General features: G+C 46.1%; 1 protein-coding gene across 1 annotated transcript; it reads left to right on the top strand.

Moving 5' to 3' along the window:
- Positions 1-6,594: 6,594 nt before the first annotated feature.
- Positions 6,595-7,812, top strand: LOC123371162 (uncharacterized protein F54H12.2-like). Its single transcript, XM_045018456.1, has one exon. It carries the CDS (start codon positions 6,595-6,597, stop codon positions 7,810-7,812), a length of 1,218 nt encoding a protein of 405 aa, XP_044874391.1.
- The last annotated feature ends 8,177 nt before the right edge of the window (positions 7,813-15,989 follow it).

Genomic DNA, 15,989 nt, shown 5'->3' with positions numbered 1-15,989 from the left:
CCGACAGAGAGAGACACGAGCACCCCAAAGACAGACGCAAACACAAAATACCTGGCTCCTCCAATGGGAACTCCCACTCAAACTGCCCTGTTGGCCGGCTCCTGGGCCGCTGCTATCAGCTGTGCCGCTGCCTGGCTGGGCGGGCGGCCCGCTTTTATAGGCCCTCTCCTTCGCCCCCTAGTCAGGGTTCAGCAGTCTGCCCCGACAGAGAGAGACACGAGCACCCCAAAGACAGACCCAAACACAAAATACCTGGCTCCTCCAATGGGAACTCCGACTCAAACTGCCCCGTTGGCCGGCTCCTGAGCCGCTGCGATCAGCTGTGCCGCTGCGTGGCTGGGCGGGCGGCCCGCTTTTATAGCCCCCCTCCTCCACCTAGCTCCGCCCCCTAATCAGGGCTCAGCAGTCTGCACCGACAGAGAGAGACACGAGCACCCCAAAGACAGACGCAAACACAAAATACCTGGCTCCTCCAATGGGAACTCCCACTCAAACTGCCCCGTTGGCCGGCTCCTGGGCCGCTGCGATCAGCTGTGCCACTGCCTGGCTGGGCGGGCTGCCGCTTTTATAGGCCCCTTCCTACGCCTAGCTCCGCCCCCTAATCAGGGCTCAGCAGTCTGCCCCGACAGAGAGAGACACGAGCACCCCAAAGACAGACGCAAACACAAAATACATGCGTCTTCCAATGGGAACTCCCACTCAAACTGCCCCGTTGGCCGGCTCCTGGGCCGCTGCGATCAGCAGTGCCGCTGCCTGGCTGGGCTGGCGGACCGCTTTTATAGGCCCCCTCCTCCGCCTAGCTCCGCCCCCTAATCAGGGCTCAGCAGACTGCCCCGACAGAGAGAGACACGAGCACCCAAAAGACAGACACAAACACAAAATACCTGGCTCCTCCAATGGGAACTCCCACTCAAACTGCCCTGTTGGCCGTCTACTGGGCCGCTGCGATCAGCTGTGCCGCTGCCTGGCTGGGCGGCCCGCTTTTAGAGGCCCCTGTGACGGAGCGATACTGGCGGTACGCAACTGAGAGTGCCAAATCAGGACCAATTGCTTAAACTGGGCAGTCACAGCCCTAGGCTGGGGCTTTTCCACCTCTAAGGCTAACCAAACCAGCCAGACAAAAGGGACTTTGGTCCCACCCCACTGGCTAACCACAAGTCACCCAAGCTATTTTCTTAGACACTCCAGTCTCCCAGCATCACCGCCAGTGCACTCGTCCTGGGGATGAATGGTTATGAAAACCAACACCCCAATAAAAGAAAAAGGTTCCCTCGATCCCAAAGGACCAAGCCCCAGACCCAGGTCAATATACACATCAGATCTTACCCACAAATCACGCTGTTGCCAATCCTTTAGAATCTAAAATCTAAAGGTTTATTTACAAAGGGAAAAAGGTAGAGATGAGAGGTAGAATTGGTTAAATGGAATCAATTACATACAGTAATGGCAAAGTTCTTAGTTCAGGCTTGCAGCAGTGCTGGAGTAAACTGCAGGTTCAAATTAAGTCTCTGGAACATCCCCTGCTGGGATGGGTCATCAGTCCCTTGTGTAGAGCTTCAGTTTGTAGCAAAGTCCCTCCAGAGGTCAGAAGCAGGATTGAAGACAAGATGGAGATGATGCATCAGCCTTATATAGACTTTTCCAGGTGTAAGAATCCCTTTGTCCTCACGGTGGAAACTTACAGCAAAAATATGGAGTCTGGAGTCACATGGGCCAGTCCCTGCATACTTTGCTGGGTCAATTGTGTAGCCGATGGCCCTTTAATGGGCCATCAAGCCAGCTATGCAGGGCTAACATCAGCTTTGTCTGGGACACTTCCCAGAGGCAGAGCATAATATAAAATATAGACAGTATAGAGCCAATACTTATACTTAAACTACAAAATGATACACAGACATACAGACAGCATAATCATAACCAGCAACCCAGAACCTGGTCTTAGACACCTTATATGACCCCCTTTACTTAGGATTTGGTGCCACCACAGGACCTTGGTTGCAACCCATGTTCTATATGGTTCCCATTTATATCAATAACATAACATAGGCCCCCTCCTCCGCCTAGCTCCGCCCCCTAATCAGGGCTCAGCAGTCTGCCCCGACAGAGAGAGACACGAGCACCCCAAAGACAGACGCAAACACAAAATACCTGGCTCCTCCAATGGGAACTCCCACTCAAACTGCCCCATTGGCCGGCTCCTGGGCCGCTGCGATCAGCTGTTCCGCTGCCTGACTGGGCGGGCGGCCCGCTTTTATAGGCCCCCTCCTCCGCCTAGCTCCGCCCCTAATCAGGGCTCAGCAGTCTGCCCCGACAGAGAGAGACACGAGCACCCCAAAGACAGACGCAAACACAAAATACCTGGCTCCTCCAATGGGAACTCCCACTCAAACTGCCCCGTTGGCCGGCTCCTGGGCCGCTGCGATCAGCTGTGCCGCTGCCTGGCTGGGCGGGCGGCCCGCTTTTATAGGCCCCCTCCTCCGCTTAGCTCCGCCCCCTAATCAGGGCTCAGCAGTCTGCCCCGACAGAGAGAGACACGAGCACCCCAAAGAGAAACGCAAACACAAAATCACTAGCTCCTCCAATGGGAACTCCCACTCAAACTTCCCCGTTGGCCGGCTCCTGGGCCGCTGCCATCAGTTGTGCCGCTGCCTGGCTGGGTGGGCGGCCGCTTTTATAGGCCCCCTCCTCCGCCTAGCTCCGCCCCCTAATCAGGGCTCAGAAGTCTGCCCCGACAGAGTGAGACACACGCACCCCAAAGACAGACGCAAACACAAAATACCGTTGTAGTATAAGGGCCCTACCATCAATCAAACCCTAACCTCGCCCCTAACCCCGCCCCTTGACCCCTATAGCCGCTCCCATCCTATGGGGGTATTACTTCTGGGGTCAAGATGGCCACATGACCGGAAGCAAAGGGGGTCATGTGACCCCTCTAAGAACTCCTCCCACCCCTCTCTACCAATCAGGAGGGGTTTCGTCCCGGAAGGACCACCCCGAGAAGAGATTTGACCAATCAGGGTGACTTCTGGGGCGGGTGACCGGAAGCAAAGTGGGTCATGTGACCCCTCTAAGAACTCCTCCCACCCCTCTCTACCAATCAGGAGGGCTTTCGTCCCAGAAGGACCACCCCGAGAAGAGATTTTGCCCAATGAGGGTGGCTTCCGGGGTGGGTGACCGGAAGCGAGGGGGGTCATGTGCCCCCTCTAAGAACTCCTCCCAAGGCCCTCCGCCAATCCGAGTGCAGCACCATTACCCTATAAGTTCCAGCGCCGGACAGAGGAGGCCATTTCTTATCAAGGACACGGGGTTTTTAGAAAAGCGCGGAAAGGCTGCTGAGAGGAAACATGGGCTCCTTCACCACCCCCGTCAGAAATTCGGACTTTGTTTTAGACCCAAGCACCATACTTATGTGGCGCAGGCGCTACGTCAGCGACAGTTCTGAGGAGGAGGAGGGAGTGACCGAGGGGAGCCCGAATGCCCATCCGTTGATGGATACGTCGGAATCCAAACCCGACACCCTCGTGAGGCCCCCCGATGAGCCTGATGGCCTCTCTTTGTCCACCCCCTCAGATTGCCGCTCGGAGGAGTTACCGGTGGACAAGGCAAACGGAAAAGACGGCGCTCAGGTAAATGAATGATTAAGAAACGGCGGGGGTGGAGGAGGTAATGAGGCTAGGAATAGGGTTTGTGTAAATTTAAAAATCAACCAAGCGGTTGGTGTACTTATACTGTTTTTTTTTTTTAATTTTTCAACAGCTCGACGATGCCTTTTTAGACGCCTTAAAGAACTTGCGTATCAGTAACCCGGTGGGAGTAAATAGATCGAACATCAGCTGTTTTTGCTCATGTCCTTTTCACCGCCAAAAAAAGGACAAAATGGAAGAATGAACCAGCTCAGACTTACCAGGGGGTGATGGCGTCCATTTTACAGGCGTCTGTAAAAACAAAATGGAAGAATGAACCAGCTCAGACTTACCAGGGGGTGATGGCGTCCATTTTACAGGCGTCTGTAAAAACAAAATGGAAGAATGAACCAGCTCAGACTTACCGTGGGGGTGATGGCGTCCATTTTACAACTGTCTGTAAAAACAAAACAAACAAACAAACAAAAAGATTATGTTAAACCAGGCAATTAATAAATTGTATTTAAAATGTGTCAATATGAGTGTGTCCATTTTTATACTTGTGGTAGTAAAAGACGGTACCGGTAGCAGGCATGTCTACGCCGACGGCTCTTTTAAAGAAAATATATTACAATCCCAGGGAAGTTGGGAGCTTTGGCGGAGTGAACCCTTTTTTTCAAGAGGCTAGAAAGCATAGTAAAACTTTAAATAGAAGACAAGTAACAGCTTGGCTTTCAGACCAGGATGCTTACACTTTACACAAACCGGCTCGAATACATTTTAAAAGAAACAAGACCATTGTTTCAGATGTGGATGCACAGTGGCAGGCCGATTTGGTGGATATGCATCGATTCTCCAAACACAACAGCGGTTTTAAGTACATCTTAACAGTGATAGACATTTTATCCAAATATGCCTGGGCCTTAGGCCTAAAAGACAAGACGGGTGGTGAAGTATCCAAGGCCTTTAAAGCTATTTTCAGCGAAGGGCGCGTGCCTCAAAAATTACAAACCGATCGGGGGAAAGAATTTTTAAACAAACCTTTAAGTGGATTGTTAAAGCGGCATGGGGTTTACCATTTTGTTACTAATAATGAAGTTAAAGCAGGGGTTGTGGAGCGATTTAACAGGACTTTAAAAACGAGGATGTGGAGATATTTTACAGCCCATAACACCTTTCGCTACATTGACGTCTTACCTGACTTTATAAAGAGTTACAACCAGAGCTTTCACAGAACTATACGTACCAGGCCCCTTGATGTTAACCCTTCAAATTCTTTGAAGGTATGGAAAACGGTTTACGGAGATGTTTTTAAAATAAAACGGGTTGTTGCCCCTTTTAGAAAAGGTGACCACGTGAGACTGTCTAAAACCAAAGGCGCTTTTGAAAAAGGTTATGAACAGATGTTTACCGATGAGATATTCATAGTGGATGAAGCCTTAACCAGGAGCCAAAGACCTGTCTACCGATTAAAAGATTATGAGGGTGAGGCAGTTACTGGATCTTTTTACCCTGAAGAATTACAAAAAGTAAACCCCAAACGAGACAGGATTTACAGGATTGAAAAAATTCTAGCGGAGAAAGGAAAAGGGAGAAAAAAACAGCTACTGGTGAAATGGTTGGGTTGGCCTGATAAGTTTAACAGCTGGGTGGAAGCTTCTCAGCTCTGTGACATTTAGACACGAAACAGAAAAAATTCCTCCTGCAAAAAAGACAGAGAAAATTAATAATGAGTGATGGCGGGTTTTTCATCACTTTGCCCAGCAATGCCAGCTCTGCAGTTTTTCCCCAAAACACCATCTCAAACTTTACAATACGGCTAATTAAGCCCTTGGATCTCCCTGGTGCTTGGGAGGTGGGGTTAGTGGAAATACAGTACCCGCACAGTTGGAATACTGTTAATGAAGACACCCCTTTTGAAATCACCTTTGGAGATACGACGTGGAAGTTTGTCCTACGACGAGGTTATTACTCGACCATACCTGAATTACTGGAGCATATGAACAGCGCCGTGGCTCGTCACCCCGGACCACCTGAGGTGGTCATGAACTACGACCCTGTGAGCAGAAAAGTGAGACTTAAATCTACCAATTTTATTTACGGGTTTTCTAGTGGCGGGGAGCTAGCTAACATTTTGGGTTTGGGCCCCAAACGCAACGTCCAAAAATTTCCCTTCTCGGCAGACATCACAGGCGGTTTTAACTCCTTGTATCTGTACACGGATATTGTAGAGCACCAGTTTGTGGGGGACTTTTCTGTACCCCTGTTACGCTGCGTCCCGGTCCGAGGAAGGAACAATGAGTTTGTTACCATCACCTACGATAAACCTCATTACGTCCCTGTCAGTAAACACCACATTGACACCATTACCATTGAAATAAAGACAGATCAGAACAGAAGCGTTTCATTTCGCTTTGGCAAGGTGATCGTCAAGCTGCATTTGCGACCGTGGAGAGAGCGAGGTTTCTAAAAAAAAAAAGCAAAACACTATTATGGCGATCGTAAAAAATTATGGCGACCCTACCATCTACAGGAACTATTACAAAGCCCAGGCTGGATATGCCCTTCCTGGATATCATGGGGCCCCCGTAATGTACGGGGCTGGTGTGGGTGGAATATTTCGTAGCCTTTTTCGAAAAGCTGTACCGCTTTTGAGGAGAGGGCTAGAGATTATTAAACCCCACGTAAAAACTGCCGCTCAAAACATAGCTAAAGACGTGGTAGGCCATGTCTCCCGGGCTGTTCTGGAGAAGGTGGGGAATACAGCTTCACAGGAAGGATCGGGGTTGATGTACATTAAAAGGAGGAAGAGAAAGAGAAATACGTCATACCCGCGATGCACAGGTCCCCCGAAACCCTTTAAAAGAAGGGCTTTGACACGCAGGGCCAGCCATAAACGAAAGTCCAAGAGGAAGCCTGGGCAAAAGAGGAGACGCGCGCTGCCTGCTAAAAGAGACATATTTTAACCGCTATGGCTTTTGTTCACTGCGGGTCTGAAGAGTGCGCCAAATCCGAACTAGACTTGTTTCAAATAGCCCCTACGCAGACCAGCATTGAAAAAAGCATTTACATTGAGGTACCACCTCTATCGGCCGTTACGGAGTCTGCCCCCATTGACTTTTTTATAGCCGGGAATGGCATAGATTATATGGATTTAAACAATACGCTGCTTTACCTGTGTTGCAAGATTGTAAAAGGAGACGGAACTGAACTTGCCGCGGACGCCGAAGTGGGCCTGGTGAATTACCCGGTGGCCTCTATTTTCAGCCAGTTGGATGTTACGCTGGGAGACCGCCTTGTAAGCCAAAGCAACAATTGTTATCCTTACAGGGCCTTTATAGAATCAGTTCTCAATTACAGCGATGACACCCTCGCCACGCAATTTTCTGCCGGTCTGTTTTACAAAGACACTGCTGGACAACATGAAAAAACAGAGTTGGATGGAAGGAATCTAGGGTTTGTGAGGCGTGCAAAGCTGACGGCCGAGAGCAAAACGGTAGAGCTGCTGGGCCATCTACACAGTGACCTGTTTTTTCAAGAAAAACTTTTGTTAAACGGAGTGGATGTGAAAATTAAACTGACGCGCAGTAAAGACGCTTTCTGTTTAATGGGCAGTGCGGCTGAAGGTTTTAAACTGCGCATTGTATCAGCGTCCCTTTTTGTGAAGAAAGTACGGGTGGCACCGGGTGTCCGTCTGGGGCACGCGGAGGCCCTGCTTGCCTCTAATGCTAAATACCCCGTGGACCGTGTGGGAATGAAAGTGTTTAGCATCCCTGCGGGCAGCAGGGTCAGTAACCAGGAGAACCTGTTTTTGGGGCAGTTACCCAAAATGCTTGTCCTAGCGTTTGTGGATAACGATGCCTTTAGCGGAAGTTACACTAAAAATCCCTTTCATTTTAAACATTACGATATTAATTTTGTGGCCTTGTATGTGGATGGTGAACAGGTACCGACCAAACCTCTGCAACCGGACATCGAGGCAGGACGCTGCGTGAGAGAATACATGAATTTGGTACAGACAGCTGGTAAACACATGAAAGATCGTTCTTTGTTAATTGACCGGGAGGAGTTTGCACAGGGTTACACCTTGTTTGCCTTTGACCTGTCTCCCGACCAGGAATGTGCAGATCATTATTCCCTAATTAAAACTGGGAACCTGAGAGCAGAAATACGTTTTGGAGGGCTTTGACAGTCACCATTAATGTGATTGTGTATGGGGTTTTTGACAATGTCATAGAGATAAATCAGAGAAGAAACGTTCTGTTTGACTACATGTGAACATGGACACCGTGCAGCTTTCACGTGTCTTATCAACGGATCCTTACACAAAAAAGAATTTCTTAGATGTGTTCCCTTGTGATTGGCTTCCTGGAGGCAAGCTGTCTCAGAGACCCCTAGGTTTGGTGGTGAACACGCATCCACACAACCAACCGGGTGAACACTGGCTCGCGCTGTATCTGGCGGAGCATAACCGTGGAGAGTTTTTTGACTCATATGGGCAACCCCCGAACAGCGTGTTGTTTCCTAAAAGCATTATGAAATTTTTAAACAAAAATGCCACAAACCTGGTGTTTCACAATAGACAATTACAAGACCCCCGCTCCGTCGCCTGTGGCTATCACTGCGTGTTTTTCTTACATCATCGTAGTAAGGGTTTATCTTTTGACCGGATTTTAAAATTGTATTCTAATGACTTAGTGCAAAATGACCGGATGGTAATGAATTTTGTAAAGAGTAAATTTAAATTCTTGGGCATGCCTAGCCTTGCTCAAAACATGTTTCAACAAGCCCAGACGTGTGTATCTTGTAATGATTTTTATAGCTGTGTTACCCAATAAAACACCCCAAGTGAGGGATTTAAAGAAATTGATGTTTGGTGGTTTTTAAATGACCAATTGAGAAAAATTACACACATTTTTTTTTAAAGTATAAAAATGTTTTATTTAAAGCCAAACATTACAAGTTTTAAAAATTTTAGAATGTGAAAAAAAAAACATTACACACTGAGCCACTGGGCTCTTTTAGCCAATTTTTTTTGTTTTTTATAGGGCAAAAAAGGGGGCACGGATTCTTGATCCGCCCCGGTGTCAGCAGGCGAGGCCTTGAGGCGTTCCAAAAGGTCTCTGTTGGCCGCATTGCCCATGACGGAAGAGGGTACGTTCAGTTCCGCCATGGCATTTATAAACACATCCCATCCTTTAGGTACACGTTTGCTAGGTACAGAGCGCGTTTGGGTGACGGCCCTGACTAAGTCAAGCATGTTAGAACCATTAACCACAGAGCCTTTGTACACAAAAGACCCTTTATCGTCCCATGAAGAGACATTTTTATCCTGGCACAGTTTATTTAGCAATACTATTGCATTTTTTTTAAAACGCTTATTCACGTTATCCAGTACCTCCTGAGCAACAGAGTCTGAGTTCTTTGGTGTTTCTGGGGGTTTGGCAGTTACGCTTTGTTCCTGTTCCGGTAGAAACAGACTTATTTTTCCTTTATCCGCTTTGCTTTGCTTCACGTACGTTAGGTACCTTTGAAGCACGGCACTGTAAAGTTTAGCCTTTTCGTATTCGGCCAGGTCAGTCGCTGTTGTTCTGATATTTTCCTCTGCCGGAGGGGGAGCCCTTAATTGCTCCAACTGGTGGCTGGGCACCAGGTACATTTTTTCTGCATACTCCATTATCGATTAGTTAAAAGCCCTGTTATCAAAGGGATAGCAAAACTTAACAGAGGCCCAATAAACCCCCCAGACTGCTTTACCAGAAGCTTTTTTCTTTTAAGTGAAACGTTCTTATTACACAAAGTTTTTATAAGCGCGCGTTTCTTTTTTAACACACGCACTTGATTTTGTGTTAAAGGTACGTTTCCTTTTAAGGTGTTGAGCGCTATTTCTGAGATGGCCGCTACTAGATCGTCAGAGGCCGAACACAGTATAGCCCTCCTTTGCTGCGGGGATGACTTGATAAGTAATTTTAAAAGACCCAGGTTTCTCTTCACGCAGCTAGACATGTTTTTAGTAGCAGCCCCAAGCTGTTAAAAAGGGTTTGCCGATAAGTCATCTCTTTTTATACCCCGCTGTTGTTTTTTTTAAAGTATAAACCACCGGCCAGTCTGGAGGGAAAAGACCAGTTCTTAGTCTATAAGTTTCTGGTGTGGAAGCATTTAAATCCACCACCAGGTAGCCATAAGGTCTTTTGGTAGCATCCTCAAAAGCTTCTAGAAAGAACTGAGCTTTGCCGGGGTACATTTGCCGAGCGAGCGTGGTGATTTGTAATTTATCCCTGGGGTTTTTGAACAGAACCATGTACTTTGTGTTTAGGTTAATCGTGCGACTCTTTTTTCCCTGACAAAACACGTTCTGAACTATATACATGATGCTCAGGTTTCTGTGATGCACGTACTTGGTAAAAGCTTTTTCAATTTCATCGCTTTCACAAGCAGAGTTCATCAGATCGTCTATGATAATCATATTTACTTTATTAGTAGGAAACAAACTGTCATCATCCAAAGCATCAGGCAACCCCTCCACAAAATTGATAAAGGGATATTTACAGAACAGTTCTTTATACAGAGGTTGCCAACAACTGTAACACCACACGATATTCTCAGGCATAACAGACAGTGTTTGTTTGGCATTATCCAACACATTTTTTATAAAGTAACTTTTTCCACAGTTGCTAGGCCCCGCTAAAATTGCAGAAAAGGGATGTTTCCATCTCGTATCCATTTTTTTCAAAAGCCGTAGGGTAGGGTTTTAAAATCTTTTCCTAGTACCCTCTTGTTATAAACCACTTTTTGAGTTTTTTTAAGGGTTTTTGTTTCTATTTGCCACTGTTTTTTGTTTCTTACAATAGAGGGCTGCTGCACCTCTATTTTTTTTGAGGTGTTTTCTTGCAGACCCATGCAGTAGTCCAGAACTAGATCTTTCAAACTGCCAAAGTTGATCTTTTCACAGTTTGCTACGTTTAGGGTAATACCTTTGACTTTCATACAGGCCTTTCCTCCAGACAGCTTATACCCGTATGTTTTTGGGCCTGCCGACACAAACTCGGTGATGTCTTGATCTGGTGGGATCTCGCTTGTGAGGTCCCCTAAATAATCCCCCAGAGGGGGATTCCAGGCACCTTCCCTTTTCACAAAAATCACCGAGTCTGTGTCGTGGTACAGGCACCGCTCTTGCAAACCGTCTAGGAGGCTGTATAATTCTAAGCGGGCATAAGCGGTGGTAAAACAGGCTATAAAAACATTGGTATTGCCAGAGACCGAGTACCGTTTTTTTGCATGCTTCCAAGACACGCACGCTGTTTCATCATCGATAAACTCGCAGGATGAAACCTCGTAATTGGGGGAAAATAGGTACTGCCAGTGTTCATCAGGGTCTCTCAAGATGCTGGTGTTGGGTAGGTTGGTTCTTTGGCCAAATTTACCCCACAGAGAATTTAAAAACAGTTTAGCGATTTGGCGTTTAGCAGGCTTTGATCTGATTTCATGTTGGCGTAAAAGTACGCCTTCTTTCTGGTAGAAATCGCTAATGTACTTATTTTGTTTTTCCTCATTTGTGCACCAGCTGGGATACCCTGAAGCCTCTTGTTTCTGGCGGAGGTGTAATTTTATGTACTCTGAAAAGAGTTTATCAGATTTTTTATTAAAATGCCAGATTTCATAGATTTTAGCCACCACATACCCCTTCGCTATAGCCGCGTTTAATTCCACCGTGCACCAAGTTCCCAGGATGGCCCGCTCCTCGTCAGTATGGGTGCATGTCTCCCGTTGCTCGGTTTCAGCACAGGTTTGGCATAGCGGGAACATAAGCTTGCCACCCACTCTGACAGGTAACAATGGGAAAAAGAGGCCTCGTGGGGGGTAAACTTTAACTTTTGCAATTCCAAAATAATTTGCCAGGGGTCCAAATTTGTCATAAACTATATCGGGGTGTCCGATAGGGTATTCTTTGGTTTTGTTTACAAAAGGGTACAGGCTGGTAAAATCATAATAGTGAATTTCTTCCCCGGGGTTAGGCTTGTAATACAGACGGATAGCGTTTGTCCTCCCCCCAAAAAGAGCATCCCTAGGCACAAGAGACTGTGGTAACTGGGCTCGGTTTAAAAAGTCTGCCAACTCCCTGTCTGTTTCTTTCATTACCTCCCACTCGTGCTCCCAAAGAGTCCTCACTACAAAACCATGTTGTTTTAGAAAGTCAGCCTTGAGCTGCGTCTTGTAATAAAGAAGCCCAAAAGATGTCCCCGTCATAGGATCTTGTGTTTTTTCACAATAACAGGTAACACAGCCGTGAAAAAAACATCCATTAAACTCAAAGGCTGTGCGTACCCCATCAATAACGGCATAACCGTCTAAAAAGTAGGGGCCTGCCTGTAGTTCCCCACCCTGTAAAGCATGCCGTATCTGTATATTTTCTTTGTGAGAGGTATACAACAGCCACTGAATAGATGGGGTCGAATATCTCTTTTTCTGCCTGTGATAGTTGTCTGGAGGGAGAAGAGCTACCGTGTTAGGCTCCAAAAACATTAACCTGTACATAGCCATGCAAACGGATGCCAGTGTTATGTACTGGAATGGATCTATGCACAGCTTTATCTCAGTGAATTTACCAGGTTTTTTCTCTACTATAGCTCCCTTTTCTGTCATTGTCATAATTTCTTTTCTGTATAGGATACAAGCCTGTCTCAAAATTTTAACATCCTGCTGACAGTAATATGCAAGCTCTTTCTGCAAGTCAAACACCTCAGAACTGTGGTCCTGATACCAGTCGAGAAACTCTGCTTTTTCTCCGGGCATCATGCTTTCTACACCATAGTGTGTTACACCGGGCATAGGCCCCACATAATTTTGATTTTCTGAAGTGTTAAAAAAATGGGGAAAATGCCCTTTGCACCCTTCAAACCCCATTGCCTGCGGTAGCTTGCTAAGTTTCATGGGCAAAAAGTTTAAAGAGTCTATAAAACGAATCCCCAGGGCCTTCACTTCCAAGCACATTAGTTTACTACCCTGAGTAATCAGTTCTATGCACATCTTTTCCTTCAGTAACTGCCTAATGATGAAGTACGCATCATAACCTTTGGAATTGTGCGCTAGGAACGTGTAGTCCCGAAACTCTTTGCCAATAAAGGTCTTAACAAACAAAGACAAACACTCATCGCCCTTAAATTCCCAGGATTTTTCGGGCTTTAAGGACATAGCAAAAATGTAATTGGGAGTGTGCACCCCAGTCTCCTGCATGCATTCGAAATCATAAAAGATATACTTTTCTGAGGATTCAGGCTTTCTAAGGCTATTCATAAAGCAAAAGTGCTTGTCTACATCACCAACGATCGGACCCTGACACTGCTTACATCGTCTCCCTTTACACTTATGCCGCTTGTTTACGTAAGACTGACACTTATCACACAAAGTTTTAGACAGGCATTCAACTTGGTTTTTTGACGCACAGTCGGCATGTCTGTCTAAACACTCTTTGGATCGACAATACAGTTTACAGCTAGGACACCGCAGCTGCTGCACGCCCACGCTGTCTGAGCACGTTACACTCAAGCAGAGGCGGCAGCGATACCTGCAAGAGTGGTCGTGGCTGTACACCGTGTGGCAAAACTCACAATAATTTTTCGCTCCGAACAAAGCTTTTACATCCAGAACTCCATAGTAATGCTCATCGTGCAACAGGATAAAATAAGTCTTGGGGTACGCTAGGCCTCCTGTTTTGAAAAAGCCCCAGCCACCTTTTTCCGTATACAGCACCACCTGTATGTTCACTCCTAAATGCTGTTCAAACTTTGCTACGTCACTCAACAGAACCTTTTTTTGATCTGACCAACCCAGTTGCTCGTGCAACTTTCTCGCCTCCGCTAACAAATTCGCGTCCGTAGATTTACAATCGGACATGACGGCCAAAAGGCCCCCCGCAAAACACAAATTGGTACCGGTGTAAGTCAGGTCTACCAAACACTGTCTCTTTTTATAAATAATTTGACTACTAAGAATAGAATTTAAAACTCTACGAGCACCACCACCCCTGTTTTTTACAACTGTCACAACAAGGCGCAATGTCCCATCGAGATGCAACTCTCTATTGCTCTGTAGCAGCTTTGAGGTCTGATTTAAAAAAATCCTCAGCAGATAGCTCATCCCTAGTTCTTCTGACTGAAAACAAAGGGTTAGCTAAATTACGACTCTCTAAACGTAACTGCACGTAATCATCAGGGCCTACCCTACCATTAATGTCATCGAGGACCGACTGTATTCCCCGGTGTATGGCTTCAACAACCTGCTGAGCTGAATTTATTTGCTCAAGGTTGACAAAACGAAATTCCTCACAATATACCGACCCCCCGAATCTAAGTAATTCACGTTGCCAACTTCTCACTCTTTCCATATACACCCCTGCATTTTCGGGGTTACTTGGGGGTTCCTCTACAGGATCGTTAGCGACATCTTCTACATCAGATGCTATTTGAGGGTCATTGGGAGAAGAACGGGGCCCATCTAAAGAGCCCTCTGGGGAATTTACTAAACCAGAGTCTGATTCCATCTCCCCATTTTCAGAGAAGCCAGTCTGAGAGCCTCCAGTAGGAGGCCTCTCTTTTTTTTTTTTTTTTTCCTCATTAACTCTTTAGCCCTTTTAAAAAGTTTTACAGCCACCCTGGCCTGGAACTTTTTGGCAGCCCTCTGTTTATTTCCCAAGCTCTGTCCCCCTTTTTGTTTACACGTGAGCTGGTGTGAACCCTGGCGGGTACCCCTTTCCACAACTAGTCATGCCTGCTTAGAAACACCGTTTTTAGCCCTACTGTCTTTTAACATCGCTCTAAACAAAGAATCATATTTTTCCCCAAGTCTTTTTAGAAGGCCGTTCTTTTAGACGCCCCGAGGATATAGCATCCATCACTTTTCTAATGGAAGCATCAAACTGTTCCCAAACACTAGAACTCGAGGAAGCTGCGGTGAGCTTATGGCTTTGGGAAAATGTTTTGTCAGTGCTCGGTGTTTTATTCACAACCCCTAGAGCGCATGCTCCGGGTTTGTGAACGTGGGCATTTTCACTCACAGTTTTCTCAGGGCTTGGTGTGGTGGTGGCCGCTGAGGAACTGGAATTGTGTGGTTGCAACACCTCGGCATTGCAGAAGCTTCTAGTTCATGGTTTTTTATATGGAGCCCATACACTACATGCTCCAGGTCTGCGCACCTTCAGAACCCCTAAAGTGCGTGCTCTGGGGTTGTGAACGGGGGTATTTTCGCTCACAGTTTCCTCAGGGCTTGGTGTGGCGGTGACCGCTGAGGAACTGGAGCTGTGTTTGTGTGGTGTTTTTTTACCAGAGTCCTTGGGGTTCACGTATATGAGGTCTGGGCTGTTTTGCGTTGTTAAAGGTCTCAAAGCAGATTCCTGGTTCTTTGGTGGTTTCTGGAGGAGGTGTCCTTGTAGCGCTGACTACAGGATTTTTCAGAAAGATTGCTTCCTAACCTATGAGGGAGAAAAAACCAGAACATTATACACCAAAAAAAAAAAAAATGTACCATCTACTCTCTTCCTCCCTCAGTCACCATACCTATGAAATTTTCTTAAAAATACAAAAGCTCATAAAAACAACTAAACCAATAAGCAAAGTATATTTTACTGGGCTTCATGCATTCTTCCAGTCACTGATGCTGATGAATTTTCCTTTTCATCTGTTTTTTTCCCTTCCTTTTTCATTTGAGCTTGTTTTCCCTCTGGTTTAAGGATTTTTCATGTTTTGACTGTACTGTGGAAGCAAACAACATTATTAATAAAAACCCATCTTGTAAACTTAAAAATTATAATATTACTTCCAGTAGGGTAATTTTTTTTAATTTAAAAAAAAAACAGGAGTTGTGCTTGTAGCACTGACTAACAGCTTTTTTCAAAAAGGCTGATCCCTGCCTATAAGAAAAAAATCGCATGCATTGAAAAGCCACCTGTTCTGTTCCCTTAAACATACCCACATTATGCATAGTAAAAGCAACCACCCCAACGCCAAGCTATGCTCACACTGCCAAAAAAAAACCTGTTTTTTTTTAAAACCACGCAACACCCCCACCTGGCCATTACTGAAGGCTGCTCCTGCCTATGAAGAAAAAAAATCACAATGCATGTTTAAAAGGTTGTTGCAAAAAAATAAAAGTTACCTTTCACTATGGGATAAAGTGTTGCAGGGACATGGTTGTTCTGTTCAAAACCCTGTGTGCTTTGGGCCTCTCAGCTTATAGCAGCAAGCAGAAACATGTTAGTATTACCGCACCAAAATCCCTAATACAGCCTGGGTAATACATTTCTTTTTTTTTTAATTTAACATGTAATCAGCAGAACTATAGTTAATTTTTTTTTTTACCCTTTGGCCTGGT

The sequence above is a fragment of the Mauremys mutica genome, chromosome 5, assembly GCF_020497125.1.
Source record: "Mauremys mutica isolate MM-2020 ecotype Southern chromosome 5, ASM2049712v1, whole genome shotgun sequence".
In the NCBI taxonomy this organism is placed as follows: Eukaryota; Metazoa; Chordata; order Testudines; family Geoemydidae; genus Mauremys; species Mauremys mutica.
Note: the sequence above shows the minus strand (reverse complement) of the source record. Positions and strands in the feature narration are given on the sequence as shown.

Bases quoted from the DNA above. Each gene is read 5' to 3' on its own strand.
- LOC123371162 (XM_045018456.1), top strand. From the start codon at position 6,595: ATGGCTTTTGTTCACTGCGGGTCTGAAGAGTGCGCCAAATCCGAACTA.